This window comes from Dreissena polymorpha, chromosome 4 (genome assembly GCF_020536995.1).
Source record: "Dreissena polymorpha isolate Duluth1 chromosome 4, UMN_Dpol_1.0, whole genome shotgun sequence".
Taxonomy (NCBI): domain Eukaryota; kingdom Metazoa; phylum Mollusca; class Bivalvia; order Myida; family Dreissenidae; genus Dreissena; species Dreissena polymorpha.
In genome coordinates, this window is record NC_068358.1 from 136,723,072 (window position 1) to 136,738,183 (window position 15,112).

Sequence of the window (15,112 nt, forward strand, 5' to 3'; positions counted from 1 at the left end):
AAAATTGACATGGAAAATACAGAACATGACAGCTTAAATTGCAGTGATGTATATGTGAGGTTGTTTGTTTTTTCTTAGAAAAATATATCTGACATTAAAATTTTTGTAAGCGTCATGAAATCCAGATGGTAATTTTGTGGGTTTTAATAACTCTTTGTTGAAATGAATGTAGCTATGAATTATTTTCTTTGATCTCTTCTCGGCAATAACTGCTCAATAACAAGTGACCCATTTAATAACTGCTTAAGAAAGATATAAGATTGTTGATTGAAAACATAAATACCATTTACACTAATTGTGCAGTATATCTCCTATATTTAGCCAGTGCTATGATTGTTTGTGCATTCCAGTCCTTTTTATGTCCCCCACTATAGTAGTGGGGGACATATTGTTTTTGCCCTGTCTGTTGGTTGGTCTGTTGGTTGGTTGGTTTGCGCCAACTTTAACATTTTGCAATAACTTTTGCTATATTGACTATAGCAACTTGATATTTGGCATGCATTTGTATCTCATGGAGCTGCACATTTTGAGTGGTGAAAGGTCAAGGTCATCCTTCAAGGTCAGATGTCAAATATTATGTGGCCCAAATCGCTTATTTTATGAATACTTTTGCAATATTGAAGATAGCAACTTGATATTTGGCATGCATGTGTAACTTATGGAGCTGCACATTTTGAGTGGTGAAAGGTAAAGGTCAAGGTCATCCTTCTAGGTCAAATATATGGGTCAAAATTGCTTGTAATGTAACTTCTGCAATATTGAAGCTAGCAATTTTATATTTGACATGCATGTGTATCTCATGGAGCTGCACATTTTGAGTGGTGAAGGGTCAATGTCAAGGTCATCCTTCAAGGTCAAACGTCATATAGGGGGACATTGTGTTTCACAAACACATCTTGTTTTTTTTACTTTTAGCAATTATTCATTTTGCATAACATTTTGTTCAGGTTTTTTGTTCTCCTATTAAAAATTACTATCTATCATTCATGTAGTAAATGGTATTTTTATTGACATGTCATGCTAACAATGTGTGGTGCTGTTTTTCTCAAAACTTGCACCTATTACGAATTTGAAGGATTTTTTCAATTCTCATAATGTTCATAGGAAATAATGACACCTAAGGGTTACATACAAACAAATTACGTTATGGACCATATTTTACGGTTTATTACCGCCCCTAATGCATTTCTAGACAGAATCGTTCTTGATTATTATATAACAGTTCATAATAATTATCATATAAGAGATACACAATCTTGATCTTCTTATCTTTTTGTCAACATCCTTCTGCTGTATTGCTAAAATAATTCAAACAGCATTATACTTATGATTACTTACATAAAATGTATTACATGAATACACATGTAATTACATAAAGGTGTCATTTTATTGCATGTTCCAATGATGTATGAATGTTTTTACGTGTATTGTACCTCTTCTTTAAGCTGCTTAAGTTGTTGGAATGGCAAAAGAAAGCCACATTGAACAGAACCTGTTTTAAAATATATCTAGTTGAAGCGAGCCAACCCTGTGTTGAGTTTGACATAAGTGGTAAAGTTTGTCTTGAAACATTTTTAGTGGTTGAAATAAATGAAAATAATTCTTAATTGTTTCAGGTCGGAAACCAAAGTTTCACGAGTTTGACCATAGTCAGTTGCCACAGCCAAAGAGAAAAAGAGAGAGTAAGCAAAAATTTCTTTTTTATAATGTTGTGGTCTAACCTATAAAAAGTATTATTATATGATGTATTAATTGTCTGTGAAAAGAATTAACATGCATATCTTCTTGAATCAATATGTGGTTTAATACTATTTATGGGGAAAGTTATTTAAACTAAGTAAGGTAGTTGTTAAATAGTTATGTCCCCACATTTTATTTCTTAAAACACTGAACCTATCAGCACATTTCTTATCATGCAGTGAGCTTTATTGCATTGGACACAATTGGTGTGAAAAGGATGTAATAGGATGGGCAAGAATGCATTCATCTATAGATACCAAGGCAATTCTGCTGTAAGAACAGACTCCAAGAAAAAAAACAACAGAATCTAGAAATGATAGTATTAGTGTAAATTTATGGTTGTGTTCACACACAAATTGCAAATAACACTTCATTTAATGGTTTGCATAATGTCAAAACAAAAAATGTGTTCGTTAAACTTGACTGCAATTTCTGACTGTGCAATATCTGACTGTTGTCTGCTATTATACAAGCCATGATTTAGTTCCATCCAGCTGTCCTACAATGTTTTGAATACATTTTTGAATCTGCAATCAATTACCAAGATGCACAATTGAGTTCATATGAAGGAGAAAACAGCCTCACTTACAAATACCATGGCATTAAAGAAGCTGCTCTGGCTTTTGATGAATGTTTATACTTCTTTTTTTTTATCAAAAAGTCCTAAATTATGCAGCTGTACATGCAGAAGGAATTAATGCTAGAAAACATGATGGCATGCAATACATGCTTAAATTGGTCTTATGCCATATGTGGCCAGCTATGCTTAACTCTTTCAGTGCTGGAACCGAATATTATAGGCCTTTGCAAACAGTTTGGATCCAGATGGGACGCCACAGAACGTGGCGTCTCATCAGGATCGAAATTGTTTGCTATTCTGATAGTATTCTTTGGGAAAAAAAATGAAGAAAATGCTAATTTTAAAAATTCAGCAGACGACATTTTAGCAGACAACAAATTTCCCAGCATGCAAAGGATTAAGACCGGCTAGGGCATTTGCAGAGTCTGTTCAGGAGCTACCATGTCATAAGACTTTGTAACCAGTAACGCAGCTAATGCAAATATGCAGATTGCCATGAATATGATCCATTGCATTATTGTGGAATCTAATAGTGTCAAATAGTGTGTGACTATATAGCAAACAGGGTTTCTCATGACCGACTGAGCAGATCCCTTGGCTGGTCTGGAGCTACAATGGCTACCTTTGGCATAAGACCCGTTTTTGCATGACACTGGTCAGATGATGTGTTTTCCACTTTGCAGGCAGCACAACATATCTGTGGGAGTTCCTGCTCCAGTTGTTACAGAACAGAGAGACATGTCCCCGGTACATCAAGTGGACGAACAGGGAGAAGGGCATTTTCAAGCTTGTGGACTCCAAGGCCGTGTCAAAATTATGGGGTCTTCACAAAAACAAGCCCGACATGAATTATGAAACAATGGGCCGAGCATTGAGGTATTTTATTATGAATATCTTATTGTGTCTGAATTTGTGCCATGAGTCTAAAGGCTACACCTTGTACACAAGTACCTGAAAAAAAGTAATGTTTCTTTTTGACTTGCAACCTTTTCAACATAAATAACATGAAATCATGAAAGCGTGACATTTTTTTCAGGTACTACTATGCGCGGGGTATTCTTAACAAAGTGGATGGACAGCGTCTCGTGTATCAGTTTGCAGAGGTTCCAAAACAGATCATCGAAATCGACTGCACAAATGCATAGCCCAACATACAAACCCAGGAGGCTTTATATCTCATGAGTGGATCAGGAAATCATGTGCTCCAGGCCATGGTTACTTGATCTTGTGACCAGGTCATATGATAACAAGAAATCAGGTCAGACATGCTGAAAACCTAGTCAGTCATTGACCCATTTAGATTCGTTCCAGAGTCTGATTTTGGCACCTTTTTGTGTGAAAGAATCAAAATCACCCGCTTGAATAGGCCAGTGCAAGATGCTTTCAACAATAGCATTAGTGACCAGTGACAAATGAAGGTCACCATCATTGTGCTGATAACCATGATCATATGGTACAGTCAGAACTAGTGCTACAAGTCCTGTCTGTTTATTGCTTGTACTGGGACATTGTACATTGTGATTTTGATCTCAGAGCTGTAGGCACTTTGAGGAAAAGATTCTTATAATTTGCTATGAGGGTATGTGGCTCCGTTTTAATAGAAAACAAGGGGCAGAGCAGTGCAGTGTGCCCATGGCAAAGACCTCTAATGAACTGCATTGATCCTCATTCTGTATAAGGAACTTTGTGCATTTCAATGATAGACCATAATAACTTGTATCCTTTTCATCTGTGTGCCATTTTTCTCTTCATTCTATCCCTATATTTCTGTATATTGCCAGTATGTGTGTACATATCTGTATTATAAAATGTTGATAATGAATGATGATGGACATTTTAACAAGAACTACATATTTTTTAATGTAAATAATAAAATGTGGTAAATTTCCAATTAAATTGTTTAAATAAGTGCAATTTTTCTATTTCTTAGCCCTTTCAGCGCTGGAACCGAATTTTAAAGGCCTTGGCAAACAGTTTGGATCCAGATGAGACGCCACAGAACGTGGCATCTCATCAGGATCCAAACTGTTTGCTATTCTGATAGTGTTCTTTGAAAAAAGTCAAAGAAAATGCTAATTTTACAAATTCAGCAGAAGACATTTTAGCAGAAGACAAATTTCCCAGCATGCAAAGGGTTAAACAGTTTGTGTAGCTCCTTGTTCACATCAAAATCTATTCAGCTACAAATTAGAATGAATTGCATACATTGTATTTTTCCTTAATAAAACAAATTGATGGAATCCTTTTCCTCTAAGTTAAAAGATGATATGCTAAGTCATTTATTGTTAACAACTAATCTTTTGCTTGTTAATGGAAAGCACCGCTTGGCATTAATCAAATGCTTCTTACCTGAATTAAGTTTGCATTTTTATGTGCTTAAAAGTGTAGCAAATGTTGGCATCGTTTCTTTCAGGTTTATTCATGTTTTATAAAATATTCATTTATGTCTCAATTTATAACTCTGCTAACAACGTGTTAGCTGCATAATATAGCTCTATTGTATCTGTATCTTGAAGCCCAATCTTGTCCTCCAATGTTAACTATAGTATTTATTGAAAAGCCACAAAGCTTATCATTCTGTATGTCATATATGGTGATAAGGCATTGATGCTTTTAGTGGTCTAGCTATAAACTAAAATATTTTACCCCACATTCCAGTTCTTACCTGACCAACCAACGAGTGTTTCCAAATATATTTTTCCATGATGATATTTTATTGTAAATTACTATTGCCCATGTTTAAGTGATATCTTTTAATGAATAAGTATTTGTTTTTAATGCTCACCTCAGGTTTTATCTTGTATATATCAGTGTATTGTGTGTTCGGGTTTCATCTGAGCGCGTTAAACATGATACATTTGTTACTGGTTTTCTTGTTTTGTAAAAAACATGTATGTGCTAACTTATACTGTGTTGTTACTTTGTTACCTATGTAGTACAAATGTTAAGTGCATTTGTGAAACAGTGCATGAACTATTTTCTATGTCCCATTTAGCATAACTAAATTAATTATCTTTTTTATACCTCACCTATGTTCCCATGTACCATTTCCACATACTTAGTGTTCAACAACATAAAACGTTGCATAGGACATTGTTTAATCTCAACCTGACATGGAGCTAAAAATAGAAGAACGGAAACCAAAACTGATGGAATCTGAAACTTTAAATGTATCTTAAGCTTCTGAAGATGCCTACATCTATTCATTGTTTATCGAATTTTATCCAACAAGAGACATGTCCCATGTAATTTACATTAACAAAAGTATACTGAGCACTAAATTTTCATTTCATTAAAATCCTGCTCACCAGAAATATGACTCGTTTTCAAATTCGCCAATACTAATGAGAACCTATATTTGGTTAATTTGTTTTTGTACTTCTTACAATTTTAGACACGACTGAAACAAATGGTTTCAGATCTACTAAAACAATAACATGGTCAAGGCGCACTAATAACCCTATGTAATGATGCTTATCAAGTGCAAATAAATGTATCGCCACATGCAGCTAAATGTTTTTAATAAAGAGTCATTTATATAAATATTTGTGCTAAATATTTGATACACACATTGTTTTAGCTCTATCTCATCCATTCATGTTGCACAATTCGCTTAGATTTTTGTACACCTTATTTAATAAGTGATTTAAGCAAACCCATTGAAGATTTTTTAATATATATCACACCCCAATTGACACTTCTGAAAACAACTCTTCTTTCATTAGGCTAATCAAAATGTACTGAAGGCTGATTTCATTTTATTATGAATGTTCCATGGATAATGTCGCGTTTGTTTTGTATATAAAAATTAACATCACACCCCATAGAGGGTAATGAAACATTTTGTCAACCCTCGAAATGTTAATGTCAACCTCAGCTTTCACCTCGGTTGATATAACCATCCTATGGTTGACAATACATTTTATCCTCCTCTATGGGGTGTGATATTTATTTGAAATACTCATTAAATATTATTCATATCCCTTGTAACAAAATATGTAAACCATATTTAAAATATTTTCTCTAATCTGATTTTTTAAATATTTGTGTTTCATATTAGTGGTTATCTGAGCTCTCATTAAATTTTTAATAAAACTGTTTTGTGTAAATGAATATTCTAATAAGAGCATGTTTTATGACATAATTTTTTGCAGACAGTATTTAAATTAAATGTTATGTATGTATTTGTTATTTCTTGTCAAAGATTTATCAACCAAAAATAATTGTTCTGATTCAATAAATGAAAACTGTTTTTATTTTATGCTATCTTCTGGTTCAAAGAGAAATATAGGCAATTCACAATAATGATTTACATATCAGAGAGCAGTTTCTAAAAAGTGATACCATCAGAGAAGTAAAAGTAAAAAGTTATCAAACAAATAACTGTCAACATGCAGCTTCACATGTATGTGGCCCCAATAACACTGCCATGGATAGTGGCCCCAATAACACTGCCATGGATAGTGGCCCCAATAACACTGCCATGGATAGTGGCCCCAATAATACTGCCATGGATAGTGGCCCCAATAACACTGTCATGGATAGTGGCCCCAATAACACTGCCATGGATAGTGGCCCCAATAACACTGCCATGGATAGTGGCCCCAATAACACTGCCATGGATAGTGGCCCCAATAACACTGCCATGGATAGTGGCCCCAATAACACTGCCATGGATAGTGGCCCCAATAACACTGCCATGGATAGTGGCCCCAATAACACTGCCATGGATAGTGGCCCCAATAACACTGCCATGGATAGTGGCCCCAATAACACTGCCATGGATAGTGGCCCCAATAACACTGCCATGGATAGTGGCCCCAATAACACTGCCATGGATAGTGGCCCCAATAACACTGCCATGGATAGTGGCCCAAATAACACTGCCATGGATAGTGGCCCCAATAACACTGCCATGGATATGAGATATTAAATATCAACAATACACACAGTGTGCTCCTTACCATGTATTTAAATCATGATCCTAGTCTGATGATTGCATTAAAAACCTGCCCTGCCAGACTAGATTTAGGAATAGATAGATGATGAATTAATGGCTTTTTTTTCTCTTGCAGAAATATGGGTCTTTCCCATACAAATGAAGACATTGTTAATGCTGATTAAGATCTTCAAATGTCACATTATAAAGAATGGCTTTTAAGGGGGCCTTTTCACAGATTTTGGCATGTTTTGAAGTGTGTCATTAAATGCTTTATAATTGATTAATGTAAACATTAAATTTTAAAAGCTCCAGTAAAAAATCAAAAATAAAATTTAAAAAAGGAAAAAAAAGTAGCCTGCAGCAGGGCTCGAACCAGTGACCCCCGGAATCCTAAAGTAAAAACGCATTAGCCAACTGAGCTATCATGCCAAGTATACATAGAATGCGTATTTTATACGTTATATAAGCAATCTTCGTAGTTTCACAAATTTAAACGACAACAGAACTCTCCAAATTATTCAATCGTTTCGCGTTGCAACGCTTTATAATTTTTAGGTTTTTAAATCGTCAAAAGATGCATATAATGGCTATATTAGACCACGGCAAATGTTCAGTAATACTGTTTCCTCACAAATATCATAACTAAACCAAAAATTTGTGAAGCTGAAACAACTTTTTTTCAATTTTGTCAATTTACCAAACCGTGAAAAGATCCCTTTAATGGGTGGCTGCACATTGGTGTTTATGTAAAACATTAGTATTTGTCAGCAAACAACAATTTATTTCAGCTTCGCTGTGGGAAAGCGGGGTTTAATGCATGTGTGTAAAGTGCCGTCCCAGCATTGCCTGTGCTGTCCGTAGGCTAGCCCAGGCTTTCTGGGGGGAAACGTTATGCACATGCATTCAATCCAGGTTTGTCAGAGAGAGGCTTATATAAAATAAACTTGAACAGCTTCATGCGATTTCAATGTTTATTCTACCCAATTAATAAATGTTGCTAGCTTTTTGTGGAACAAAGAAACAGTTCATCTGTTGCAATTGCCGCCAAAGTCCACTTATGCTCACATAATTAGGCTATAAATAGTTTTCACACCTACACAGAGACTGTATCACATCTACAGATACTTTATGGAAGTCTTAATGGTTGCATGGCGTTTTAATTTGGGTCCAGACTTGCTACATATGCACCGCACATAGTAGTATGGATTGTTAATTGCATAATAAACTAAGTGCCCAATTACATGCAAAGATTAATAGACAAGGAATAAAAGATCAGTATGCTTTTTTTACTGCTTTGTGCTAATATAGTTGATTGGGCATTTCTATTGGCAACAATAATTGGATGCAAAATAAGTTGAATTCTTTTGGTAATTTGTTGTATCAATTTCTCACGATCTAAAGATGTTTTATGAAAGTACTCCAGAGACAACTTGTCGCATTTACTGTTATTTATATGGACATTAGCAATTAAGTATCTGGGAAATGTGCGGTGAAGATTATGCAGAGCACATGCTGTGCTGGAGGTATCCTGGGGGTGGATCAAGACATGACGAGCTTAAAATGATGGGCTGCAACAGAATGTCATAATTTATGTTAAACTAATTGATGTGAATTCACATCCATATGAAATATATCTGTTATTCTTTGTCATAAATTCCAATTTACAATAAAATGCATTGTATTGCAATGCACTTGTTCAGTATTGTAAATATCGTTCATATATTAATTGCCTTGCCACTGTTAATAAAAATCAGGCTTATGGCACTGTCTGCCGGCCAAGTCTCTTTGATACTGCTTACTGTTTTGCATAATGACACATATTAGAGAGGTTATGCAGCGCCATACAGGTTTGTTTAACATAGAAGTTTTAAATGCCTACACTATCAATAGCAAATAGAACATTGAAATTGATACTTGGAACGTAAGCTTTGTGATTTTTTTATGCTTATGTATTCCTATTTGCTCGTCATAAGAAGTATCCACATGAACTGTTTATCTTTTTATTTTAGTCATTATCTGTATTATATATACAGGTAGAGTTACCCAAATGCTTCAAGCAAATTGCAACAGAATCAGAACTTAAGAAAATGTCTTTAAGTAGATAGTATGCATTAAAAAAGAACATAATAAATATTCCTACTAAAAAAAATGTAAGTGCTTCGTTTTCCTCACAAATCATGGGACCCAAACAATCAGTAGTGTGCTCAACATTTAATAATTTTAATTTTACCACTGTAAAACATTCCTCAACTTCTGTGCATGAGTTTGGTGCATGTAACACAATCCACAGATATACAAAACACTTTCTTTTTTAATTTTGACCTATTACATTATTATTTTAATGCATCTTTTGGTAATACTATAGACCCATTATACTTTGTAAACAAACACAATTAGATCAGATGAATGAAAGCTGATCAGCATGTATACATATTATTAATGTTACAATAGATGCATGATTTGCTCAAAATATTTGTGCCTTTAAGGATTTGTTAATTAATATATCGTTATAATAGAAGATTGTTAATGACGTACTATTACGGAATTCTGTATGTTTTCTGGTGTTAATAATTTATTCATTAACAATTTGAGTACATACATTGGAGACAATTGATCAGTGTATTTTATTAGAAAGGTATATATAATATCACAGAAAATGCTAAATCCAGTATAAATAATGCGAAGTTAGAGACACTAAGACATGTCGGACAAACTTCAGTTGTTAACAAAATATTATAAGAATGTATTCATTATTGTGTGATTGGTTTAATTGTGCTTGACTTTAGGTGGACATGTCAGATATATGTTTAAATGTTGTGGTTTCATGGTTTAAAGTCCTTCCATGTCTCAAATGTTCCCAAATTTTGCTTTTATAACCAGACATAGTTGGCTTTCTTTAAAAATTAATGCTGTTTTATTATAGATGTCACTTTTGCTGTATATATAGTACATAATATTGTGTGCTCATTAAGATCAATTTGTTGCTCTGTATTTTATAGTTTATATTATATACTGCATAGCATGCCAATGTTTAACACAGTACAATATAACGAAACTGTCTTAACGAGTACAATATTATTTTTGTGACAATAGTAAAATATTTTTCATATAAAAACCTTTTAATAGCAATATTAAAATAAATATACCATTTTGTATACTAGTATATGCTAATGACTCTTTGAATAAACCCAGTTTTGTATTCATTGATTTAAACCTCTTTAGTATGCAGGGTTGTGTTTATCAACCATATATGTATTTGATATAAATTGCAGGAAAAACAACTTGGTAATCCATCTGATTTGTTTCGGCATTTATACAAATTGAAACAGATACATAGCTAAGTTGGAGTTGGTTTAGTCTAGGCTTTAAAAGAAGGGAACTATACCTGTGATGTTTTATCATTTTATCATGTCCAATGAAGTCTTGTTCCTTTTAATATCCACACATGGAAGTTATGTCTAATTTCTTATGTTGTTTTTCTGTCTTTACAATGTAAGTATATTTATTGTTGTTGTAAATAAATTGTTTTTGATTATCTTGATCCTGATTTTATGAATATCATAATAAACTTAGTTGAATATTTTTACACCAATTTTGTGTGTTGTGCTTTATTTGAACCTAATGTTTCAAGACCCCATGTTCAAGTGTTCCAATTTTGTGTATTTTCCATTAAAGAAACAAAAACAAATTTCTGCAAAATGCCAGTAAATGACGCTGGTAAATACATACTTTTTCTGGCTGTTTGAATGGAAGCACAATTTGTCAATGACTAACAAAGCCAGTACAAAAATGGTTAACTCTTACATAATTGCAACATGACATTTCCGATTTGGTTCTTTGTGCAAAAATACATTACCTACTATCTTTCTATACTGTCTGACTCCCCTTGTGGGTATTATTGACAGGTTACTGATTGTAATGTATCGGATGGATGGCAAATCAAAATCAAACAGTCTGTTATTATCTAAAACAGATGTTCTTTAATACAATCGAAGTCATAAATCATTCAAAACTCACTGCAAACTTTACCTTATTGAAAGCAATCAGACTCTTATTTAGTTTTGATGCGTTAAAATAGAATTAAGCAATCGGTCGAAATAATACTCTGGACATTGCATATTGTTAACGTTAACAATAGCGATATGCGTTAGTAATGATTCCCAATTTCTTCCTTTTGGTACGATATCGGGATTTGTACATTTTTTTTGCGATACTCATACACATATTTCCACAATTTGTCAATAGCCACTACAAAGCTTTGCAATACTCTGTACACCTATGTTGCATAACAATTTCTCTGAACTTGTTTATTCTGTATCCAAATGGGATGAAATTTGAGACTGATTTATCTTGAACGACCTCGCGCTGGGTCCACTGCTTAGAGGCGCGTCCCCTGGGTGGCAGATAGGAGGTTGCACCGTATAATGCCGCGTACCTACGTAGTATAAGGGAAGAACATCCTGACAAAAAACGACTGGATCTTCGGGTTTGGATTTATGCAGATATATTCAACCTTCCGGAAAAAAACAAGCTACATAAACAACGAACAACATTTTGCAAAAAAAGAAGGTTGAGCAAAAGATCGCTGCAGGCGGCACTATGGCGGCATTTAGTAATAGCCATAGATAAACTCTGCGCCCGACCATATATATTTCAATCCCCCAAAACATGTTCAACATCAGACACTTGAATGTGTTTTCAATATATATAGAAGTTGATCAACTGTACAGATCGCGAGGGAGATTTAATGCTACCAATTGGACATACTTTGAATACGTGAGAGCAGATGGGCAGGAGAAGTCCAGATGAAAATATCCCCGGAACAAACACTGATTGATGCAGAACAATCGTGGTGAAGTCAGTCCTATAATGGACACCTATAATAAGAGTATAATAACAGCAACATTGTTTTTAAAATGTTACGGTGAGTAACCATTATCCAAGTATACGCTCCTCGCAAAGAAAAGAAGATTAGAATAAGGAACAATTCTACAAAGAACTTAAGGAAATAGAAAAGAATCAAAAATGACATTTTCATTATCACCGGAGACCTTAACGCTTAGTTAAGGCGTGACAATAGTGAGTATGAGAGAATAATTGGCATACATTTATTAGGAACACACAATGAAAATGGTGAACGACTTCGTGAATTTGCCAGATGAACCGCCCTGTTCACATAGCCATAATAACATTATTATCCTTTGCCAGTTAAGTGCTCAATAAGATCCTTATCACCAGAATACATGATTCTTGAAAGGCAGAGGACCTGTCGATCAGATGTTCAAACATCCTGTCAACGAATTGAACGCCACTTTGTTTACTTTGAAAAGGCATTCAATCCTATAAACAGAAACAGTCTTTGGGTTGCCATTAGTCATTCCCAGTGATGACATGAGTGAGGTAGGGATGCTGCATTGCAGGATTTCCCTTCCCCCTTATGATCGACTTGGTCATTCGGAGAACTGTGGAAGACGAGAGGCATGATACCCGAAGGAACTTCACAACTATTCCGAGGACATCGACTTTAGCCTCGACTTAAGAAATTGCGTTGTTATTATCAACAAGTAAACATTAAGGCCACGACTTTTATATTTCTTGGTTTACAAAACCGCCGACCCTAATTTTTGGAAAATGGGAAAAAAAATAAAATCGGAAAATCGTCTTTTTTTTAAATATTTTATTCCCGACCGCACTTCAAAATGAGCGAAATGAGAAAAAAAAACGATCCGGTTTGAGTACGGTTGCGAATAAAATCAAGTAAGCACAATCAACGATTGGTTCACATATATTGCAGAGATCGGGATATTTTTCAATGTGACACATTATGTACCAGTCCTTTTATGGGCACTTCTCAAAATTTATTTCGGGTAAAAATTACAGACAATAAGAAAATCAGCGTCAGTCAAATGTCGACCCCATCAAAATTTATTTCCGTGTCTGTGACGCAACTATATTGTTTAACATGTTAATTATATTAAACAAACCCGATAGTATTTGATAATAAGTATAAATAATCCAATAAAACAATGCCATTATTTACGATATATGTGTTTAGGAATTTTGTAAACACGTCCGCCATAGTTTATAGGAACTGTACAGAAAGTTTGGAAATCGGAACAAATCGGTATATCTCGGAAAATCATTGATAAATGTATTTGTCGTTTCAATGCTTAGGGCCGAGTAATTTCGGCAAATCGGAACTCAACTTGTGTAAAACACTAGCTCAATTAACCTTTAAACTCCGCCTCCGTTCTCTGCAAAAGATTCGAAGGCGGAGCTATGCACGTGCTTTTATTAAATTGGAGGATTGCAATTGAGAAACAAACACACGATTGGTTCGGCATGTTGATTGCTAGACAAAGGAAGCCAATTTTTTCGGCGCGAAATTTGTCGCTTTATTGCTTCCGACAGAAAGCGGCTTTCCTTTGATGACGTCAAACTGTCAATTCACACAGACTGCACATTTTCGGAAGACTTTAACTGACTCCTTGTTTACAATTCCAGTAAAAAAACACTTGCTAACATTAAACTTTGGATTAAATTATCAAAATAAAGCAAAAGCGAAGTTGACAAATATGATTAAATTAATTCGCGTCAGTTCAAATAAGACGTTTTGCGTTGTAAATCAACGAGTTTTCATGACAACAACAACTTTGACAAACATTACCGCGACGACGCATGGATCGATCTACCTCGATTTTTTTTTTCATGTACGATCTCATAAGTCGAGTAAAAGCAAACACATACCGGGTAATTTGTGTATGAGTAGTTTATCTTATATAAGATTTATGCAACGGGCATCGCATTGCGTAATGGTGCGCATCCAATTATGGAAATGAAGGGCAGTTTTTCGTTTTAATGGGAGAAGAACGCATGTCATGTAATGGAGTGTTTAAAATTGCCTGATGTTACATAAGGTGCTGTTAGGACTCATTTCATTTGAAGATATAGATGTGTTTCATTGCATAATTTGATTTTTTGTCTCTGTGTTAAGGTTATAAAAGATATGTTGTCTTTGTTCTGATGTTATTAGCATTAACTTTTTTTTCCAATGTTTTTTTTTTTTTTTTTTTTTTCGACCGCCCGATGGACCATTTTCAAAATAATTTTTGTAAACCAATAAAAAAAAAAGTCGTGGCCTAACAATCAATACAACATAACTGGATGACCATGCCACAAACGTTGAACTAGAGATAAACGATCAGACGTGCTAGGTCATAAAAACCAACAGCAAAAATGAAAATAAAGTGAACTTTGGAGACAAAGAAGTAGAATGGGTGGAAAGCTTCATATACCGGCGCGCAACTGTAACAAAGAACGGTGGATGCGCAGCAGACGTCAAGAAAAGAACAGAACTGGCAAGCCCACAGTTTAAACGGCTATCAAAAACCTGGCAAGCCGATGACAACGACAGAAAGACCAAATCATCCCCATTCAAGAGCCTTGTCTTGTCAGTACTACTGTGCGGGACTGGAAATTAATTTGAAACTAAAACAGGGCGAAAATGAGAAACTAGATAAATTCCAGAAAAAGCGTCTGAGGAGGATCTTGAAAATCCGTTGGCTACAGCATGTCTGAAAGATAACCCTTTTACAGATTGCGGAGGCAGGGAAGATCAGCGAATGAGTGAGAAGGAGATGGGATCTGTTTGGTCTTAGAAAAAGACACAACAGACGACATGTGGATACCCGAAGGACGAAGAAAAGAGTCCGACCCCCAACTACTTGGTGCTGCATGGTGGAATTGGAAAGGAACGATGGAGACTTGACCACATGAAACGTGCAGCTTCAAACCGACCCCCATTTGAGAAATGATGTCCGAGCCTTATGTGCTTTCTGGCACAGAGAAAA

General features: G+C 34.9%; 1 protein-coding gene across 3 annotated transcripts in view; it reads left to right on the forward strand.

Moving 5' to 3' along the window:
- LOC127876765 (ETS translocation variant 5-like) overlaps nucleotides 1-10,854 on the forward strand; it is a 109,061-nt gene extending 98,207 nt beyond the window's left edge. For all 3 annotated transcript variants that reach the window (XM_052422232.1, XM_052422231.1, XM_052422230.1), the window contains 3 exons: nucleotides 1,617-1,682; nucleotides 3,004-3,196; nucleotides 3,357-10,854. In XM_052422232.1, the coding sequence (XP_052278192.1) occupies nucleotides 1,617-1,682; nucleotides 3,004-3,196; nucleotides 3,357-3,465 (368 nt within the window). In that variant the 3' untranslated portion in view covers nucleotides 3,466-10,854. The remainder of the gene's footprint in view (nucleotides 1-1,616; nucleotides 1,683-3,003; nucleotides 3,197-3,356) is intronic.
- The last annotated feature ends 4,258 nt before the right edge of the window (nucleotides 10,855-15,112 follow it).